The 20,447-nt window shown below is 36.0% G+C and overlaps 1 protein-coding gene across 1 annotated transcript in view; it reads right to left on the reverse strand.

Annotated features, from left to right (window-relative positions):
- Positions 1 to 20,447, reverse strand: part of LOC150096366 (serine/threonine-protein phosphatase 2B catalytic subunit 2-like) — a 308,592-nt gene that overhangs the window by 201,014 nt on the left and 87,131 nt on the right. The window contains exon 3 of the mRNA XM_090408945.1: positions 6,361 to 6,485. Coding sequence (XP_090265071.1) covers positions 6,361 to 6,485 — 125 coding nt within the window. The remainder of the gene's footprint in view (positions 1 to 6,360; positions 6,486 to 20,447) is intronic.

Genomic DNA, 20,447 nt, shown 5'->3' on the forward strand with positions numbered 1-20,447 from the left:
GGTAAACATTATTTACCTACTCAGTATAAAACAATAATGCTTTATTATTTTATATCCTATATATATATATTATTTTATTCTTATTTTATCTTTAATAATCTTCAATGAAGAGTTTTTAGGTTCTTTTTAGGTTTCAGGTTCTTCTCATGTATAACTTATGAGGGTTTTTTAAAATTTAGTTTTAAATTTTTTTTTTAATATCAAGGATAGTATTATTTAGTCTTTCATTATTTAAATTAAGGGGATATTAAATCCCACATTGTTTTAAAACCGAATAAGAAACTCAAAGATTGGAATCAGAACGTTTCATGCCGAATATAGTATAATAAACTATAAAAGTATCGGCGATTACTAGCGTGAGCTAATGCAAGTAGTCCTAGTACGTAGTACAAACTCAGAGCAAAGGTGGTAAAGTTCTAATCGCTATTCTTGGTATTTTCCATAATGTAAAAACACATTTAATAATGTAATAACAGCATACATTTCCTAGGAAATGTGTTTTTACATTATGGCAAATACCAAGAATAGTGATCAGAACTTTACCACCTTTGCTGAGAGTTGCTCGAGTTTGTACTACGTACTAGGACTACTTACATTAGTTCACGCTAGTAATCGCCGATACTTTTATAGTTTATTATACTATATTCAGCATGAAACTCTCTAATTCCAATCTTTGAGTTTCTTATTCGGTTTTAAAACAATGTGGGATTTAATATCCCCTTAATTTAAATAATGCTTATATCGCCGAAATGAAGCCTATTGGCTCTTTATATTTAAGTAATTTAGTCTTTCTTTATTTAACAGTTCTAACTAGACTGTTAAATAAAGATTAATCATAAGCTGGATCCAAAGTTCTAAATATGTACATAAACTTGAATAGGAAAAATAGCTAAAAAGTTTAGACTGCCAGTTTTATACATATATTTTTTATTTAAAAAAAAAAGCTTAGGTGTCATTTATTATTCATAATAATGCTTAACAGTATAAACAAAACCAAGAGGAAAAAATATATTTATTAAAATATTAATATTTTGCTGGTTTTCTATCCAGCATCAGCAGAGCACAATGACAACTGTAATAAGCACACAGCACTAAACTACATAATTGTGGCAACAATTTAAAATGAGGCTGACACTTAATATCCTTACGTGGCACCCTCTATGGGTCAGCTAACTACAAAATTAATTTAGAGAAGTTTGGCTATTAGGTCTTAAAATGATAGTCTCCCAGATCTTTGGTAAATTAATGCACATGCTTATAGCAGATACTAATTCTAAGAACAGTCTCTCAGACCTATAACCTATGTAATACAGATGTTTTTTTTTTTCATCCGATCTTATGCCAAGTAGTAATTGTGGCAACTTAAATTACTTACTTACTTAGTAATCACAATTACTTTGTTTAGTGCTATGTTTTGCTGGTTTTCTAAACAGTATCATCATTAGTATTTTTTTTCCATGGCTGCGCGGTTAGCCTAGTGGTTAACTAGGTTCGATGGGAATCAAACCCAGGAGTGTCCTAGATTCAATTCCCATCGGTGACGTGAGGAGCTGAAGGATCTTCCTCAGCCACAGCCAAGTTAGCCGGTCTTGGGCATGGACAGTAGGGTTTTTTCACCAGTTTATCCTGGGGTTTTTCATCTCGCAAAGCAGGTAAACCGGCCTTAAGAACTCAACACTACAGGACATAGGATACACCGGGGCAAAGGGCTGACCACCTTATCCTGTGAACGGCTTGAGGTTCCATGATCAATAAATCCTCGACACCACAAGGTAAAAGAGGGTATAAAGAAGACGAGATGAGATGTTTTTCTATTGGTGCTGTTTATACCATTAAGCATTATTATGAAGCATGTTAGATATTTACTCAAATTTATGCATAGTTAAAGAATCACAAATAAGAATGCCTAAAATCATAAATAAATAAAAATATTTACTTAAATCCAAAAGGTGTAATTAAATTGCTACTGCTATTATTAAGAGGCACTTCCAGGGAGTCAGTGATTCATTGAGGGGGAGGCATGCTATCTGGAAAAGGTGTCATACCCTCGCATCCGTTCCCATCCTCCATAAAATGAAAAATAACTCATGTTATAACCAATATCCCATCTACCGAAAGTATTGTCTTTTCAGATGTTTGCAAGTCTCAATTATATCACCCCTCTTTCTCCTGTTTGCTAGTGTATGCAGTTGACAAATTCTCAATCTGTCTTCATAATCCTGATATCATTTTTAACATTCTCCACCGTATCAGAATCATAATGGAAACCAGAACACCAGACCTGTGCGCAATAGTCCAAGTGAGGTTATATCAAGGCTTTGTTAAGAAACAAAATGTCTTTCTTATCTTTACATGACAAGGTTCATTTCAGCATTGTAATTATCCTCTGATTTGAATTTGCAATATTTAATATATGGCCCTTGAACTTCAAATTCATATCTACTAAAATTCCAAAATATTTCCATAGCCTGATCTGTTTCTTCTAGCATAATCCCACCAATATATTACAACATTGGATATCTCAAAACATAAAAGTGCGTGACTTCACATTTAATAACACCGAATTGACACCACTTTTACAATCTGTCATATTCGTGTGGCATATATCCAATAGCAAAGAAACAGTCTTCTGGGTAAGAGCTTGCTTCAGTGCTGTTTGATATATCTCCCTTTTTAAGGAGATAAAAATCAACCATGAAATTATTGCCCCATTGTTCTCGCTTCATTATTCTCAAAAATAATGGCAAAGGACATTAATAGCCAACCACTTCTCTGTGCAGAGAACCACTAATGAATTAGTATTCACAAAATGGATTCTGCCACTTCAGCAGACGCTCCTGATTCCCCCACCTATCTTTGCACCATCAGCAATCAGCTGTATATCACATGACAAATCCTTCCAATGTCATTAATATACAGATTGAATAACAATGGACTAAGGACTGATCTTTGTACACCCTTGGTTATCGTAAATCTTGCAGACACATCACCATATACACTTTTTGGTATCTGTCAGTCAGCCATCCTCTTATCCATGCCATTAATTTATAATGAAATCCCATATGCTCTAATTTATGCAACAGTCTTTCATGCGGTGTTTTGTCAAAAGTCTTAGCAACATCCAGAAGTATCATGGTATATCCATTCCACTTATCTAACTCACTGGCAACAGAACATGAGAAAGTTGCCAAAACATTACCTTCCCTTAATAAACCCATGCTTCATTACAAAGTAGATTCTCTGTCAAACCCATTTGTGAATGAGAGTCCTAACCAACTTTTACAAAATCTTCACCACCACCACTCCTGAGACAATAGTTGGTTGATAGTTAGATACACCCATCCTTGAACCACCCTTGTGCAACAGGATTAACATACGTTCTTAAGATAATTACGGCTATTATAGCCAGCTTTTATTTAGGAGTATCCCTTATTTTAATACATTGGATAACATTACTCAAAAAAGGGGTATATATATATTTTTAGGGCATTATGGGTGAGTATAGAAGGCAATTATGGCAGAATAAAAGAGGTGGAAAAATTTTGTACATACCTTGTTTTTGGTATGCACAAAATTTTGCCTTCCAATTCCAAGATCCTGCTGAAGGTAGTTTATAAACGGAGGGGGGGGGGGACATGGGGATGTGTTTTGACGTGGGAAATAAGTTTGGAAACCCGGGTTACTATTAATAATATATATATATATATATATATATATATTATTTTGTTTAGGGCCGCATTTTCTGTGTGTGTGTGTGAGGGGGGGGGGGGGGGAACGAAGGGTATCCTCATGTGGAAACTGGGACAGGGGTTAACGGGGTGTGGACCGTTTCGGTCGTCGTCTGACTGTCATCAGAAACTTGTCAGAATGTGAAGTCGAAAGAATGTTAACATACATTCTTTTCACAACTGTGAAATTTTTCCCTGTTCTGAGACTCAAGTTATATACCTGGTCAAAGGAATAGCCAGTTCAGTTGAACACTCTTTTAGCATCTGTGCTGATATCCCATCAATCCATATTGCAGAATTCTTGTTAAGTTTGTGCAACAGCTCTAGAACCTCTTCCTCATACACCTGAGTTTCTTCATCCATTGAAGAGATAGCAGTGAGCTCAATGTTGCACACAATAGGTTGATACCTTTTAGCAAAATGGGCACTCATTAGTTGAACAACCTCTTCTGCACCTGTCACCCTCATGCATTCAGTAGAGTTATTCTTTCATATTCATTCTTTCTTTTACTTGCAGCATAACAATAGAATTCTTCTGGATTGTCTTTAGCTTGCACAGCCAGTTTCATTTCATACTCAGCTTTCTGTACAACAACTGTGACTCTTCTGGCCTGTTGCTTATAATTTTCATAACTGACATCATCCTTATGCACACGGTATCTTCCATATCATCCTTTTCTTACGAATCGCTCGCTTAATTAGATTACACATTCCTATTCTAATTATTCTTTGAACTCCAGGGACACATTCTGATATTGCATCATTTAAGGATTTTTAAATATTTTTCATGCATTGCCGATATACCTACCCATTCAACAACTGATACCATAGCGTAGACCTTGCATATTCAGGTGGTCATAATTTCCTGCTTAGTACTTTAGCATGTAACCTTTTCTGAATGGAAAATTCGGAAACTTGGCTACTTCCAAAGTGAGTACTACATGATCACTGTCACCAACCAGAGGCAGAATAGTTGCATCTTTAACTACCCCCCCCCCCGACACTATAGTGTCAGGAAAGGGTGGGGGGTAGTTAAAGATGCAACTATTCTGATATCAGATCTAACATTCCAACTTTGAGTTCCTTCTGTCACATACTGCTTGAAGAATTGGTCTTGCAACAGCGCAATAAATTTAGTTTTATTCTTCTCATGAGATTTTACTGCTATTATGATTACTAATTTCTCACCCATCATCTTCATTTGATAATGCATTTCTTCATATCTAGCAACCGATCCACTAAGTCTGTAACAACTCGACACCTGTATGTATTTGATCTTGTTAGAATTCACCCCACAGCAAATAGCTTCAAACTCACTGTGATATGAAAAACTGTTACTAGTATTGCAATCATAGGTTTTAACTCGAACTGGATTCAAGTCATCTAATATTATTAGCAGAACACTCTTCCCTCTCCTATTATTTCTTAAAATGCTGTACCCTTTACACTCGATACCAATTAGTATGTCTGCTTCTGATAGCCACATCTCACTAATGCTTACAATACAAAGTTCCAATGTCTTGACTAAGGCAACAAACTCTACTCCTTTGCTTTCGTGGATATAAATTGCCACAAAAAGGCTAAGATGAATTTTGACTAGAACATTGCACTAAATGCAAGGAGTAGACAGCCTGGATTCAGAACATTTCAAAACATCATGATATTAACATGTCCAAATGCATAAATCTACTTCCAGGGTTATAAAAATTTAAAAGGTGATATAACTGAGAGGAGACCTCCACATAGCCTTCAAAGGAATGCAGAGAACCGACCTGGGCTTCTGACCTAATGTCCACTCCACACCTTCTCGTGGTGCACCCTGTTAGGTTTCTACTTGGATTCAGGAATGCGTTAGCAGAGCTAATCTCAGGTGGTATGGTCACTTAAACAGAATGGGTAAGGAAAGATTAGAAAAACAAGTGTTCTTTGCCAGGTTGGCAGGAAAAAGATCCAGAGAAAGACCAAGATATAGGTGGATTGATACAGTAAAAAGTGCCTTAGAAGATAGAAATATAAGATCTGATAATATTGGAGTCTTGACAGGTAACAAACTGATTTGAAGGAAAATTGTAGATAAAAAGTTAGTAATGTTATAAATTTTTCATGTAGTACTATCATATCTGTACACCCCTTGAGGGAATATATCAGGAATTTGATGATGATAAAGTACAAGTAATGATACATTTATTCTAACTTTAATAAAATAGCTTGTGTTTATTTAAAGATTATTGTTTGCAGTTCACCTGTAGAGCACTGGACATGCTAATCAAAAATCCATGCTGTTCTCATATCAGAAAAAAAACTGCAGCAGATTTTGCCTCTTTTTATTCACAATTTTCATTATGTGCAATTAAAAAAAGCTAACACAAAGCACTTGAAGCAACGATAGATGTCGAGTCAAATATCCCTGTATCAGTTTAATAAAATAAAGTGTTTCATTTTATCACCAATAAAAAAAAAAAAAAAAAGCAATTAAAATTATATCATGAATTTCGATCTTATAAAGTTTTGATGGATCCTCTAACACACACACATATATATATATATATATATATATAAAATAACATACAAGAACAATTAATATGGAATATGCAGAAATTACATAATATGCATAAGATTTGATTTTTCATACCTCGATGCTAAAGTAGCCTCGATCAACATAATCCCCAAGAAATAAGTATTTTGTAGTCGCAGGAGGTCCACCTACTTCAAACAGCTTCATCAAGTCATAAAACTGTCCATGAATATCTCCACAGACTAGAAGAAAAATACAATTAAATCATTTAATTAAAAAAAAGACTCATTATTTATAACTGCAAACATTATTTATAACTTGTTTTATTTAATAAGTTTCTCTGTAATAAGATAATTATCTCATCAATTTTTCAATGAATATGTTAGTTTCTCACACAGGATACTCTTACAACAGAATGTGCTACATAAAGACATTCATAAAATAAAAAAATCCTACTTTGGTTGACCCATTTGCTGGACAAAGGCCTCCAGTTCCTTCCATCTTTCTCTGTTCTTGGCAATAGTTGACTAATTTTTCCCAACAAAATTTGACAATTCATCACTCCAAAGCTTTTAGGATGTTCTCGGCCTCGTTTCCCTTCTTTTTGAATCCAGTTCATTAGTATGCTGGTGCATTGCTCATCTTCTCTTCTGGACAGATGTCCAGCCTATTTCCATTTTTGCCGCTTATGGTGAAGCATGATGTCAGTGATACACGTCTGGCTTCTCATCTTTCAATGTCATGCCTAGCATCAGTCTCTCCATTTTTCTTTGAGTTGTTGCTAGTTTATTTGTCATTGCTTTTGTTAGACACCAAGTTTAATAACTATATGTCATGACTGGAGGTATACACCAGTTAAATGTCTTCCTTTTTAAACAGAGTGGGACATCATTTGAAAAATGCTTTTCAATTTTAAAACAGCGAATAGATATTTGGGAAAAGAGCTCAAGATAGTGTGGTGCATAATAAGCATGACATCTGTACAGGTGAGGGTGAGATATGAAGAGGTGTATGTTGTAGCAGAGGAAGTAGTGATAACATTTGGCCCCTCACTTGAAGACAAACTTGCCAGAACACGTGATCTAAATACATTTGATAAAAATACATTATAACTGATAGCTTTATATTGGTTTTATAAGACGGAGCCGTACAACCCCTCACATGGTTCACACGACCATTGTATCATCATGTCTAACTATTCCCGTCATGTATGCGTATAATAATTCTTAGTATGTGATTCGATTGATTGGGTTCATGATAGCAGTGTCATTGTGTGTGGAGTAGAGTGAAGTGCCCTTCCACAATGAGTCCTGGAGGTGTCATGCAATAATAATAATTTTCTGAATGCACTCCAGGCAAGTTGAACTCTTCTATTTATTTCCATTTGGAGTCCGCAGTTTAGATCAATGAGATGACTTAAATATGTATATGAAGAGACTCTTTCCAAGAAATTGTTTTCTATTATTATGTTTTTTGGTGTTACAAAATGATTAAACATGAATTTTTTTCTCTGTTTATATTTAGGTCAACTTTTCTGCTTTCATGATATAGGTCTTCTATATTATATTAAGGTCTTCTGGAGTATTTGCAAAAATTATGATATTATCTGCATATCTTAGGTGTATTAAGTTTCTGTTATTAATTTTCATACTAAGGTTTGTCCAGTTTATATTGTTAAATCTTTCTTGAAAGACTGCTGTAAAGATTTTGGGCGATAGTCTCATTTAATATATGACAAATGGAGAATTTGTCACATGGGGAATATGAAGAAGTAGCAGTGAGCTCAATATTGCATATACCAGGTTGATACTTTTAGCAAAACGAGCACTCATTAGTCGAACAACCTCTTCTTCATCTTCCTCGCCATCTGCAATCAGTACACTTATTCTTTCATACTCATTCTTCTCTTACCAGCAGCATAAACATAGAATTCTTTGGGGTTATCTTTAACTTGTAAGGCCAGTTTATTTTCAAATTCAGATTTAACTTTCCATACAACAGCTATGATTCTTCTGGCCTGCTGCTTATAATTTTCATAACGTAAATCATCCCTATGCACATGGTATTCCTTCCACATCATCCTTTACTCACAAATCTCTTGCTGGTAAGTTTATACATCGATTTGACTCCTAGCCTATTTATTCTTTGAACTCTTGGGACACATTCTGATATCACACCATTTAAGTATTTTTTAAATACTTCCCAGACACTGCTAATATTCTTCCTATTTAGCAACCAACACCACTGCAATAAACCCAGTATACTCCTCACTTGGTCATGATTTCCTACTTTGTAGTTCAGCATGTAACCTTTCCTGAATAAACTAATAAACTAAGCCAATTCTCGAGGGAGTATTGCATGATCACTGTTCCCAACCTGGAGGCAGAATAGTTACTTGAAACACTCTCTGCCACTACAATCAAATCTAACATTCTTTGACCTCGAGTTCCTTTTGTCACATGCTGCTTAAGAAAGTTCTCTCGACACAGATCAATAAATTCAGTTTCATTTTTCTCATGAGATTTTACTGCTACCCAAAACCAATGTTTGGATAATTAAAGTCCTCCATTATGATTACTCTTTCTGCACCCATTACCCTTATGTGGTGATGCATTTCTTCATCACTAGCAACCGATCCATTAGGTCTAATAACAAACACCCCACTATGTATTTGATCCTGTTAGATTCCACCTCACACCAGATGGCTTCAAACTCACTGCTACATGAAAAACTGTTACTAGCATTACAATCATATGTCTCAACTCTCACTGGATTCAAGTTATCTGATATCATTAGCAGCTTGCAAATTCCCCCCCCCTTCCTCTCCTATCTTTTCTTCCATAAAATACTGTACCCTTTACCCTTGATACCAGTTAGTATGTCTGATTCTGATAGCCAGGTCTCACTAATCCCTACAATCTGAGGTCCCAACATATTATATCTGAATAAATTTGCATGAAACATAAAACAGCACTGTGTTGTCAATAGGAAAGAAACCAGCATCTAATTATCAAGACATGTATGCACATGCAAATTACATATTCTGCAGTTCACATACAGTGTTCAAAAACAAAACATATTTTGTGCAAGAAATTACAGATCATAGTAAGTTTCTTCCACTGAGTTAGGAAGTAAATTATACATGACAAAAAATTATATTCTTGTTTTCATTCTCTTTTCCCAGTGCATGGGTTTGCAAGTTTGCACATGAAGTATCTTCATGCCTAGTCCCTACTTGTATATAGAGGAGAATGACTTATCAAAGTGCCTCATTATCCAATAAAACACAGCCCATTTACTTTCAGATGTGTATGCTACAATGCATTCCAGTAAGGGTCACTCACTAAGTCTATTGAGATTTCATCAATGGGAGTTGGTGTGGAGATACAGAGAGCTAAATCAGTGGCAGGAGTCATATTTCCACATATAACCAGCACATTGGCATATAATCATCATCATCAAATTCCTGACATGTACCCTAAAGGGGTGTACAGGATATGATAGTACTACATGAAAAATTAACATCATTACTAACATCTACAATTTTCCTCCAAATCAGTCTATTACTTGTCAAGACTCCAATATTATCATTATCAGATCTTATATTTCTATCGTCTAATGCACATTCTACGGTATCAATCTACCTATATCTTGGTCTTCCTCTGGGTCATTTTCCTGCCAACCTGGCAGAGAACACTTGTTTTGATAATCTTTCCTCGCCCATTCTGTTTAAGTGACCACACCAACTGAGATTAGCTCTGCTAACGCATTCCTGGATGACGACAATGTCAAGTTCTTTTCTAATATCCTCGTTTTTAATATGATATTGCTATTGACGCCATCTGTTCACGCCTCTAATCTGTGGTCTCTAGTCTTTGGTTAAGTGTTCTACTTCTGACCCAGCTCTCAGATCCATAAGTTAAAACTGGTTTGAACACTGTCTTGTATACAGCTAATTTAGTGTTCTGACTAATTTCTCTCTTATTCCATATGAATTTATTCAATTGACTTCCTTCATACCAGCTTTGTTGATTCTGTTGTCTATTTCCATATTTAGTTTACCATCTTCACTAAAAATCGTGCCTAAGTAGCTGAAATGTTTTACTTGTTCCACAGGTTCTCCATTCACAATACAGTTGACATTTTCAACAATTCTACCTATTTTCATTGTCTTTGTCTTTTTAATGCTTTTAATACCATATCTATTACAATAGTTATTCAATTTAGTCATGGAATCTTGCAAACTTTTAGCAGATTTATTCAGAAGTATAACATCGTCCGCATAAAGCAAACAGCTGACATTAACATCTCCAATTCTGATATCATGTTTAATACCACTTTCCTTCATAATGTGATCCATATAGATAATGAATAACAGAGGGTATAAAGTACATCCTTCAATTCTAACTGCCGACTTACAACTCAAATACAAACTAAGTATTGCTTGACATAATGCCCCACTGACACCATTTAACTGTAGCGTATTGAATAGCTTCTCTCTTGGCACCTTGTCATATGGCTTTTCCAAATTCACAAAACTTAAATACAGATCTTTGTTATATTCCCATGCTCTCTCGACCTATTTGTTGTAAAGTGAAGATCTGATCCTGACAGCCTCTATTTGGCCTGAATCCAGCTTGTTCTTCACCAAGCTTTTTTCCACAATTCTTCTCGACCGTTTCTCAAGTATACTTGCATAGATCTTGCCAGGAACACTCAGTAGGGAAATACCTCTAATTCCCACATTCAGTTTTATTTCCCTTTTTATATATAGGTACTATGAGAGCTCTACTCCAATCATCAGGAATTCGTCCCTCTGTCCAGGCTTTCTGAACTATGCAGTGCAGCCACTGTAAGACTCTCATACCACCATACTTCAGCATTTCTGGTCGAATATCATCTACTCCTGCTGCCTTTCCACATTTCAAGCCTTTGATGGCTTTTTCTACTTCAAGTATGGATATGTATTTCTGACTGCATGCCTGGTCAGTGTTTTTTACCACTGTGCTATCACTGCTTGTTTCATTTAGCAGTTTTTCAAAGTAATTACTCCATACTTCAAGCATATCTTTTTCTCCCGTTTTCATGTCACCTTAATCATCTCTAACTCCTTTTACTGCACTCTTTCCTCCATTTCTAAGCTTCTTCAACAACCTCCAGAATATCTCACCACCTTCTTGATATTTATTTTCTATGTTCTTGCGAAAGTCCTCCCATGACTTTTATTTAGCTAGTTTTACACAGTGTTTCAATTTCTTACATTTATCTCTGTATTCTCTAAGAGCAAAAGCTGACTTATTTGCCAGGAACGTTTGACATCATTTCCTCTTTTCCTTCACTGCCTCTTTAACTTCCTGTATCCACCATGGAGTCCTGATTTTTCTATCCTTGCAGACAACCTCACCACATGCCTCTCTGGCTGAATTAATCAGTGTTTTCCTCACGGCTTGCCACTGAATCTCCAAGGTTTGGTTCCTGTTCTCAAACTCTTTCATTTTTTCTTCAATAATCTTTGTGTATGTTAGTCTACAGTTCACATCTGAGAGCTGCTCAACTTTTATTCGCTTTAAAACTTTCTTACATGTTATTTTTTTCAATATGAAATTCAATTTTATCCTGCTCAAGACTAAATAGTGATCACTTCCAGTTTCATAATCCTCTGTACACTCTGGTGTCCTGCGCCAGGGAGAAAACATCACTATCAACAATAAATAACATAGTCAATGAGACTTTTCTTATTCCTTGCCTCTTCACTCCATGTGAATTTGTGCACATTTTTATGTGGAACATTGTGTTAGTAATAACCTGTCCATGTCCTGAGCAGAAATCCAACAGGTATTTGCCATTATTATTAGCTTTGCTCTTTTCTCCAAATTTTCCTAAAATATTGTTGTATATCTGACAATCATTTCTTACTCTGTTATTTCCATCCCCAACAAGGACCAACTTTTCCTTTTTCATTGTGTCAGTTGCTTTCTTTAAAGCCTGAAAAAATTCCTCCAGTTTTACTTTAGTACAACCTTCTGTGGGACCATAGGCACAAATAAGTCTCATTGTCCAGTTCCCCATTCTGATATTTGCCCACATCACTCTACTTGAGACTGCTGCCATTCAAGAAGATTAGCCTTGTATTTAGTATTGAATACTGTGCCTACTCCTTCTTTTCCTTGATTGTCATTGCCTGAATATAACATTTTATATTTATTGCTCAGAAAGATCTCACCAGTTTTTGCCTTTTTTTGTTTCAGTCACCCCAATTATGTTGATCTGATACTTATCTAATTCCTCAGCTAGCTCTATTTCTTTGCCATTCAGGCTTCTTATGTTGATAGTACCGATCTTTAACTCTGGTGACGCTGAGTTAGGGTGTGCTTTCAGATTTGTTCCAGTAGCTGGCTTTTCGTTTGCCCTGGTTCCCTGGCGAAAACAATGGGGACCTGTTTAACCAGGTAACACCCCAGCCGGCATTAAATTTTGTCATGTTGTACCATCATTTTTTATTTTAGTTTAACCAATAAGAATACAATTTGGTTGGCTAAATCCCAAATTGCCAGCCCATCCTCGTTCGTTCAGTATCTAGGTAGATACCCAACAGGGTGCACCACGAGGGGGTGAGAAGTGGACATTAGGTCAGAAGCCCTGGTCGGTTCTCCGCATTCCTTTAAAGGCTAAGTGAAGGTCTACTCTCAGTTATACAGCTTTGACCCTTAAGCACCCTGCGTGTGTAATAATAATAATAATATTATTATTATTATTATGTGGCACCTCCAAGGAGTTCAAAGACTCATTAAGTGAGGGTACCTACTCTACTACACTCCATTTCTACCACTTCACCCACCAACTACAGCAAATTGCCACTACCATCATCACCTACACCAATGCAAACTACTGCCCACCACCACCACTAGTATTTTTTGTCTGTAATTTGTGTGCTCTCAATGCTGATTTGTCTGTATATGAGATCAGCTAACTCACCTTCAAATGTAAAAAAAAACATATACAGATTCCTCAGCATCACAATGAGGTAATATATAATTAGAAGATAGTTACTTTTTTTTTTTTTACTGAGTTGGAAAGTATATTATACTTGAAAAGAAATATTTTTGTTTTCATTCTTCACCAAAACACAAGCAAACAAAAATGATAGGACTCTTCATGACTGTGTGTTTACACTTAGGTTATCATCACCATCACTGCCTATGGGCACGATGTCTATTGGTGTCCGATGCCTGTTTCACTATCATTTGCCACTTCTCTCTGTTCACCACCAGATGATTCAAATCCCACGAAATCTTTCCACATCCCTCTTTAACATCATCTACTCACTCTTGTCTTAGCCATCCTCTTCTATTCTGCAGATAAATCCAAAAAACTTTAGTTTCCTTTGAATTACTTCCTGTATTAGACTTGCTTTGCAGTTCACTTTGCAATACAGTTCTTCATTTGTTACATTTTGTACCAATCCAATTCAAAGAATCTCTTTAGAACATATTCTTTCGAAAGCCAATACTCATCTCATAGTCTTTGACCATTAGCTGTGACTCTCAGAACCACAGAGAGCAGTTGTGAATATGCATATTTCCAGCAGTTCAGCTTTATGGGAAGCTACACTGATTAACTTTTCCATATCTTGTCCATTGCCTGTAGGTTTACTTTAGTTATTGTTATTTGGGATCTTATTTCTTGTTTAGAGTCTAAATCTAGATTCCATCTCTAATCTTAAAACACACACCCATCATCGCTCAAGATCAGTACTATCAACATATAAAGCCTGAATGGCACCAGAGAGTACAGAGGATTTGAAACTGGAAGTGATCACAATTTAGTCTTGAGCATACTGAAAATAAGAACATATAAGAAAGTTTTAAAACGAATGAAAGTTGAGCAGCTCTCAGATATAAACTGTAGACTAAAATGCACAAACATTATTCAAGAAAAAAAATGAAAGAGTTTGAGAACAGGAACCAAACCTTGAAGATTCAGTGGCAAGCCCTGAAGAAGTTGTCTGCAAGCATAGAAAAATTAGAACTCCATGGTGGACACAGGAAGTAAAGAGGCGGTGAAGGAAAAGAAGAAAGCATATCAAAAGTTGCTGGCAAATAAGTCAGCTTGTGCTCTTAGAGAATACAGAGACAAATGTAAGAAAGCTAAACACTCTGTAAAACTAACTAAACAAAAGTCACGAGAAGACTTTGGCAAGACCATAGAAAATAAATATCAAGAAAGTGGCAAGATATTCTGGAGGTTGTTGAAGAAGCTCAGATATGGAGGAAAGAGTACTGTAAAAGGAATTAGAGATGATAAAGGTAACACGAAAACGGGAAAAATAGATATCCTTGAAGTATGGAGTAATTACTTCGAAAAATTGCTGTGCTGTCATCACTGAAACAAGCAGTTTTACCACTGTGCTGTCATCACTGAAACAAGCAGTGATGACAGCACAGTGGTAAAAAACACTGACCAGGCATTCAGTCAAGAATACATATCCATACTTGAAGTAGAAAAAGCCATCAAAGGCCTGAAATGTGGAAAAGCAACAGGAGTAGATGATATTCAACCAGAAATGCTCAATTACTTTTATACTCAAGAGTATAAAAGTCTTACAGTGGCTGCACTGCATAGTTCTAAAGGCCTGGACAGAGGGACGAATTCCAGATGATTGGAGTAGAGCGTTCATAGTACCCATATATAAAAAGGGAAATAAAACTCAATGTGAGAATTACTGAGGTATTTCTCTACTGAGTGTCCCAGGTAAGATTTACACAAATATACTTGAGAAACAGTTGAGAAGGGTTGTGAAAGAAAAGCTTGGTGAAGAAAAAGCTGGATTCAGGCCAAACAGAGGCTGTCAGGATCAGATCTTCACTTTACGACAAATAGTTGATAAATCATTGGAATATAACAAAGATTTGTATTTAAGTTTTGTAGAGCATATGACAAGGTGCAGAGAGAGAGAGAGAGAGAGAGAGAGAGAAGCTATTCAATACACTACAGTTATATGCTGTCAATGGGGCTTTGTATCAAGTAATACTTAGTCTTTATTTTAGTTGCAAGTCAGCAGTTAGAATTGAAGGAAGTGCAGAAAGATGGCTTAATGTTAAATCTGGTGTTAAACAAGGATGTACATTATCCCCCTCTGTTATTCATTATCTATATGGATCACATTATGAAGAAAAGTGGTATTAAAAATGATATCAAAATTGGGGATGTTAACGTCAGCTCTTTTCTTTATGCGGACGATGTTATACTTCTAAGTAAATCCGCTACAAGATTCCCTGACTAAATTGAATAACTTTTGTAATAGATATGGTATGAAGGTCAGCAATAACAAGACAATGAAAATAGGCAGAAGCATTGAAAATATCAACTGCATTGTGAATGGAGCACATATAGAACAAGTGAAACATTTCAGCTAAGATGGTAAATTAAATATGGAAATAGACAACAGAATCAACAAGGTTGGTAGGTGTGAAGTCAACTGAATAAATGTATATGGAATAAGAGAGAAATTAGTCAAAACACTAAATTAGTTGTATACAAGACAGTGTTCAAACCAATTTTAACTTATGGATCTGAGAGCTGGGTCAGAAGAAAGAGACTTGAAACCACAGATATGAGAGTCCTGAGAAAGATTAGAGGCATGAACAGATGGTATCAATGGCAATATCATATTAAAAACGAGGATATTAGGAAAGAACTTGATATTGTCAGCATTCAGGAATGTGTTAGCAGAGCTAATCTCAGGTGGTATGGTCACTTAAACAGAATGGGTAAGGAAAGATTAGAAAAACAAGTGTTCTTTGCCAGGTTGGCAGGGAAAAGATCCAGAGAAAGACCAAGATATAGGTGGATTTGTTACAGTAAAAAGTGCCTTAGAAGATAGAAATATAAGATCTGATAATGTTGGAGTCTTGACAGGTAACAAACTGATTTGAAGAAAAATTGTAGATCAGAAGTTAGTAATGAAGTAAATTTTTTATGTAGTACTATCATATCCAGTATACCCCCTTAAGGGTGCATGGCATAATTTGATGATGATGAGTCTCAATGTGTTATATTTCTCCCTAGGTATATAAAGCTCCTAACCTCTTCCAGCACTTGTCCATTGATCTTTATTTACTTTTTCAACCTCTTTCCTCCAAATATCATTGTTTTTCACTGGAAGAGGAAAAAAACAACTGCATTCCATTCTTAGACACACTAGTCACCCGCCAGCCTGATGGAACCTTGGTTTTTTCAGTATATAGAAAACCCACCCATACAGGCAGATACATTCACCAACAATCCCACCACTCCTCCTCACAACAATATGGAGTCATTAAGACACTACACAACAGGGCTAAACTTATCTGCTCGAATGACAATGCCCTAACCACTGAAACCACATTCTCAACACTTTCTCAGCCAATGGCTACCTCCCCAAAAAATCCAAAAAATATTGAAACCAGTAACCCCCCCCCTTTCACAACAAGGATTACTCTAAATCCATCACTGTACTCTATATCTGAGGTATCTTGGAAAAAATCACAGAAATCCTAAAAAAACATAACTTCTTGTTACAGATCATATAAAAAATTGGCATCCCTTATCCACTCTACTAAAGACCAACCCCCCCCCCCCCCAGACCTACCTGGTGTATACCAGGTCCCTTGCAGCTGTAAGCTGTCCTACTTTGGCCAAACAGGCAGGACAGCAAATATCAGAATTTCAGAATACAAGGACTACATCCGTTTTCATCAATATAGCCATCTGGTCTTGCCGACCATGCGCTGGATACCTGCCATAGAATACGGCGGAAGAAAGCCAGGATAATACACCGTAGCAAATACAGATATGAAAGGCTTTTCATGGAATCAGTTTCAGCCCTAAGAAACGATCCAAACCGCAACAAATTTGGCTGCATGAGACTTCCTCAAATTTGGGAAACCTACATCAGAAGACCTTCAGCCCAATCGCCCAAGAATACCAACATTGCCTGCTAGAGGGCACCATCAGGACTTTAGGAGAAATAATAGCTTCCTACTTCTTCCTCACTAACTGTTTTGTTGTGCCTGCATGCACGTGTCTTGTACCTAAGTTCTTGAAAATGGCAACGTGACGTTGCCGAAATATTGAAATATATTAAAATTTATTTTAATGTATATCCTAGTAAGTTGTAATTTCCTTAAATTATATAGTGAAAATGCATAACCAACGTCTAAGCCTTTCCACGAGTATCACTGTTTTTGTTTTTTCAATGTTCATTCTCAACCAATATCTCTTTCCTTCTTCGCTTAGCTTCAGATTGTAATCAGCACTTGGTCACAAGCAGTGATGCATGCGTGGCGACATACTTGGTGTGTTTTTTACTTTATTTACAAACACCCACACTTTTGAATTTCAGCTGCCAACTGCCGATATCCAAACATGCTCGAAAATGACGTCTTGATCGGCGTTATTGGCTGGCATCAGGTGATGCATACTCGTTCTGAAGTGTATGTTTGGATTACTTGAACAACAGTCGACTGGTGACAGTTATGGTGTATGCGTGCAGAAAGATTTAATGTTCAAGCACGGCTTTTTTAAAATAATTTCAATTTATAATTAGTTATTAAAAATTTTCTTTGCTTCATCCTCAAAATGAAAAAACAGCATTTTTTGGAAGACTCTTTAAGCAAATCTAAAAAAGTAAACAATAACGACACTGAACAGCAAACTGAAATTTTTTTAAATTCTGAACTGTCATCACAAGACATTTCAGGTTGTTCTGATTGTTGCTGTTGAGTTTCAGAGAATAACAATACCTCTGAAAGTCAACAACAATAATCAGAACAATATCTTATGATGCCACACAGAAATCAGCTCAAGATGAAGATAGTTTATTATTATTATTAAGTGACACCTCCAAAAAGTCCAAAGACTCATTGAGGGAGGGCACCTACTCTACAACTCTCCGTCTCTACCAACTACAATGAACAGCAACTACCATCATCTACAGTCCTCCACCACCACTAGTATTTTCAGAGACAATCACAAACATCCATGCCTATGGCAGGATTCGAATCTGCAGCCTTTTGGCTGGAGAGTGGATAAATTAACCACTCTGCAAACCAGGCCAGCATTTTTTGAATGAAAAACAACTGATTATTTTACTGAATATGATTAGCCAAATATTGCTAGCAATGAAAATGTGGGATGTCAGTGGTGTTCAAAAGCAGAATGAAGTTAAATATTGAAAATAAACATTTACACATTTCAGTAGAGTGGAAGTCATGTTCTGTCAAAGCTCAGGGGTCAAAGAATGAAAATTTGCAATTAATCAGAAAAAAAAAAAATGAACATAATGTATCTTGCATCACACAAGAAATGGAAAATAATCAAAACAACAGAAAAAAACATTATTTCAAAAACTTTTGATCTGGCTAATGAAAAGTATTTAGACAGCACAGTAAATATTTTAATACTATCTATTTCATAATTAAAAACAAACCATTCAGCGATTTTAAAAATTTAATATCCAGAAAAAAATAATATAGATTTGGGAGTTGCATTACATTCAGATTACAGATCAAAATGTAATCAGCTAAACATCTTTTATTTCCTTATAGAGAGTAGGCAAAGATGCTTTAGCCATATCTAAAAAATACTACTTGACCATGTCTAAAAAGTACTACTACTAAAAAATTGAACTGCCCACTCAGTGGGCAGTTCAATCTCTATCTGTAGCTGGTCATGGATGGCTGGCTCAAGACTATCACTAATTTTTAAGTGGCAATTTTGAAGGAAAAAACATAGAACTAAGTCTCAATCAGGATTTTGAATGTAATTGCTGTTAATTCCGCCAAAGCTGAAAGAGGGTTCAGTACAATGAATAACGTTATTGATGTTAAAAGAAATTCTCTACTAATAGAGACAAGTCATTTAATGACAATTAATTTAATGGGAAAATCTACAGAAGAATTTGTCACTATTCTGCATGTTAAATCCTAGTTGAAACAAGGACATCATCTGGCAGGTGATAAATAAGTAAAAGAAGGAAATTAGCAAAGAATTGTAATGCATGTATATATATATATATATATGTTAATGGGATCAAAATGTGTAAATAATCCTTTTTAATTTAATTAAATTGTTTGTGAACAACACATTGGACTGATTCTGTCAATGCACTATCCCGAATATTTCGAACCTACATAAGATTAAGTTTAAGTGACCAATAATCAAGCCATGACTAATTAAAGGTAAAGATTAACATAAGTGGGGACTAAAAAGAATATCTGCTTTGTCTTTAGTCTAAAAGAATCTTATAATCTCACACTCAATTCATGGTTTAACTGGCACAGTCAAAAAAACAAATAAATTTGTTAGACTATAGAGTGTGAAATCATAAGATATAGTAGAAATAAATAAATGGCAGCAGTCGACCATTTATGACATTTCATGAAGTTTAAGTTAAGTAAAGAACAAAAAAGACAAAGCAGGGTTGTGAAATATACCAAGATATAACATTTCAATATTCCAACTCTCCAAGCAGTGTCGTAAGTTGGACCATTGACTTCAGACAAGATAAACTAGTGAAAAAACCAAGTGATGCCACTAGCAGCCACCATGGAGACAAGCATGCAGGCACCACATAGGAAATGTGCAAGACCCATGCGGTCCAACATACAACTCACAAAACCCTACACATCCACTTCACCAACATCCGTGGCCTAAACTCCAACCTGAATAGCGTCCACTACCACCTACAGTCTACCAAACCCCACCTACTCTTCCTGCAGAAACTCAAATCTCACCTCACCCCAGCACCAGTTATCTCAACCTTCCAAACTACTCACTCTTCAACAACTTTTGCCCCAAGGGTGGTGTCTGTGCATACATCCGCTCTGACATACCTTGCCAGAGAGCACCCAACCTAGAATCACCCAACTTTGACCTTCTTTGGCTGAAAATATCCCTTCCCCACTCAGTCCAATTCATCTACTGTCTCTATCGCTCCCCCAACACAACCAACCATCCTGAGCTCTTTAATTTTCTCTCCCTAAAAGTAGACTTTCTCCAATTCCACTTTCCCAACAGTGAAATCATCCTCCTAGGAGATTTTAACGTCCACAACACTAGCTAGCTTTCCTCCTCCAGTTGTACAGATATTGCAGGCAGAGATGCAGAAATATTTGCCATTACTAATGACCTTACACAACTTATTCAGATGCCAACCAGAATAC

Source organism: Typopeltis vanoorti, chromosome 19, assembly GCF_054136105.1.
Source record: "Typopeltis vanoorti isolate ZY-2024b chromosome 19, IOZ_Tvanoo_1.0, whole genome shotgun sequence".
Classification (NCBI taxonomy): Eukaryota; Metazoa; Arthropoda; class Arachnida; order Uropygi; family Thelyphonidae; genus Typopeltis; species Typopeltis vanoorti.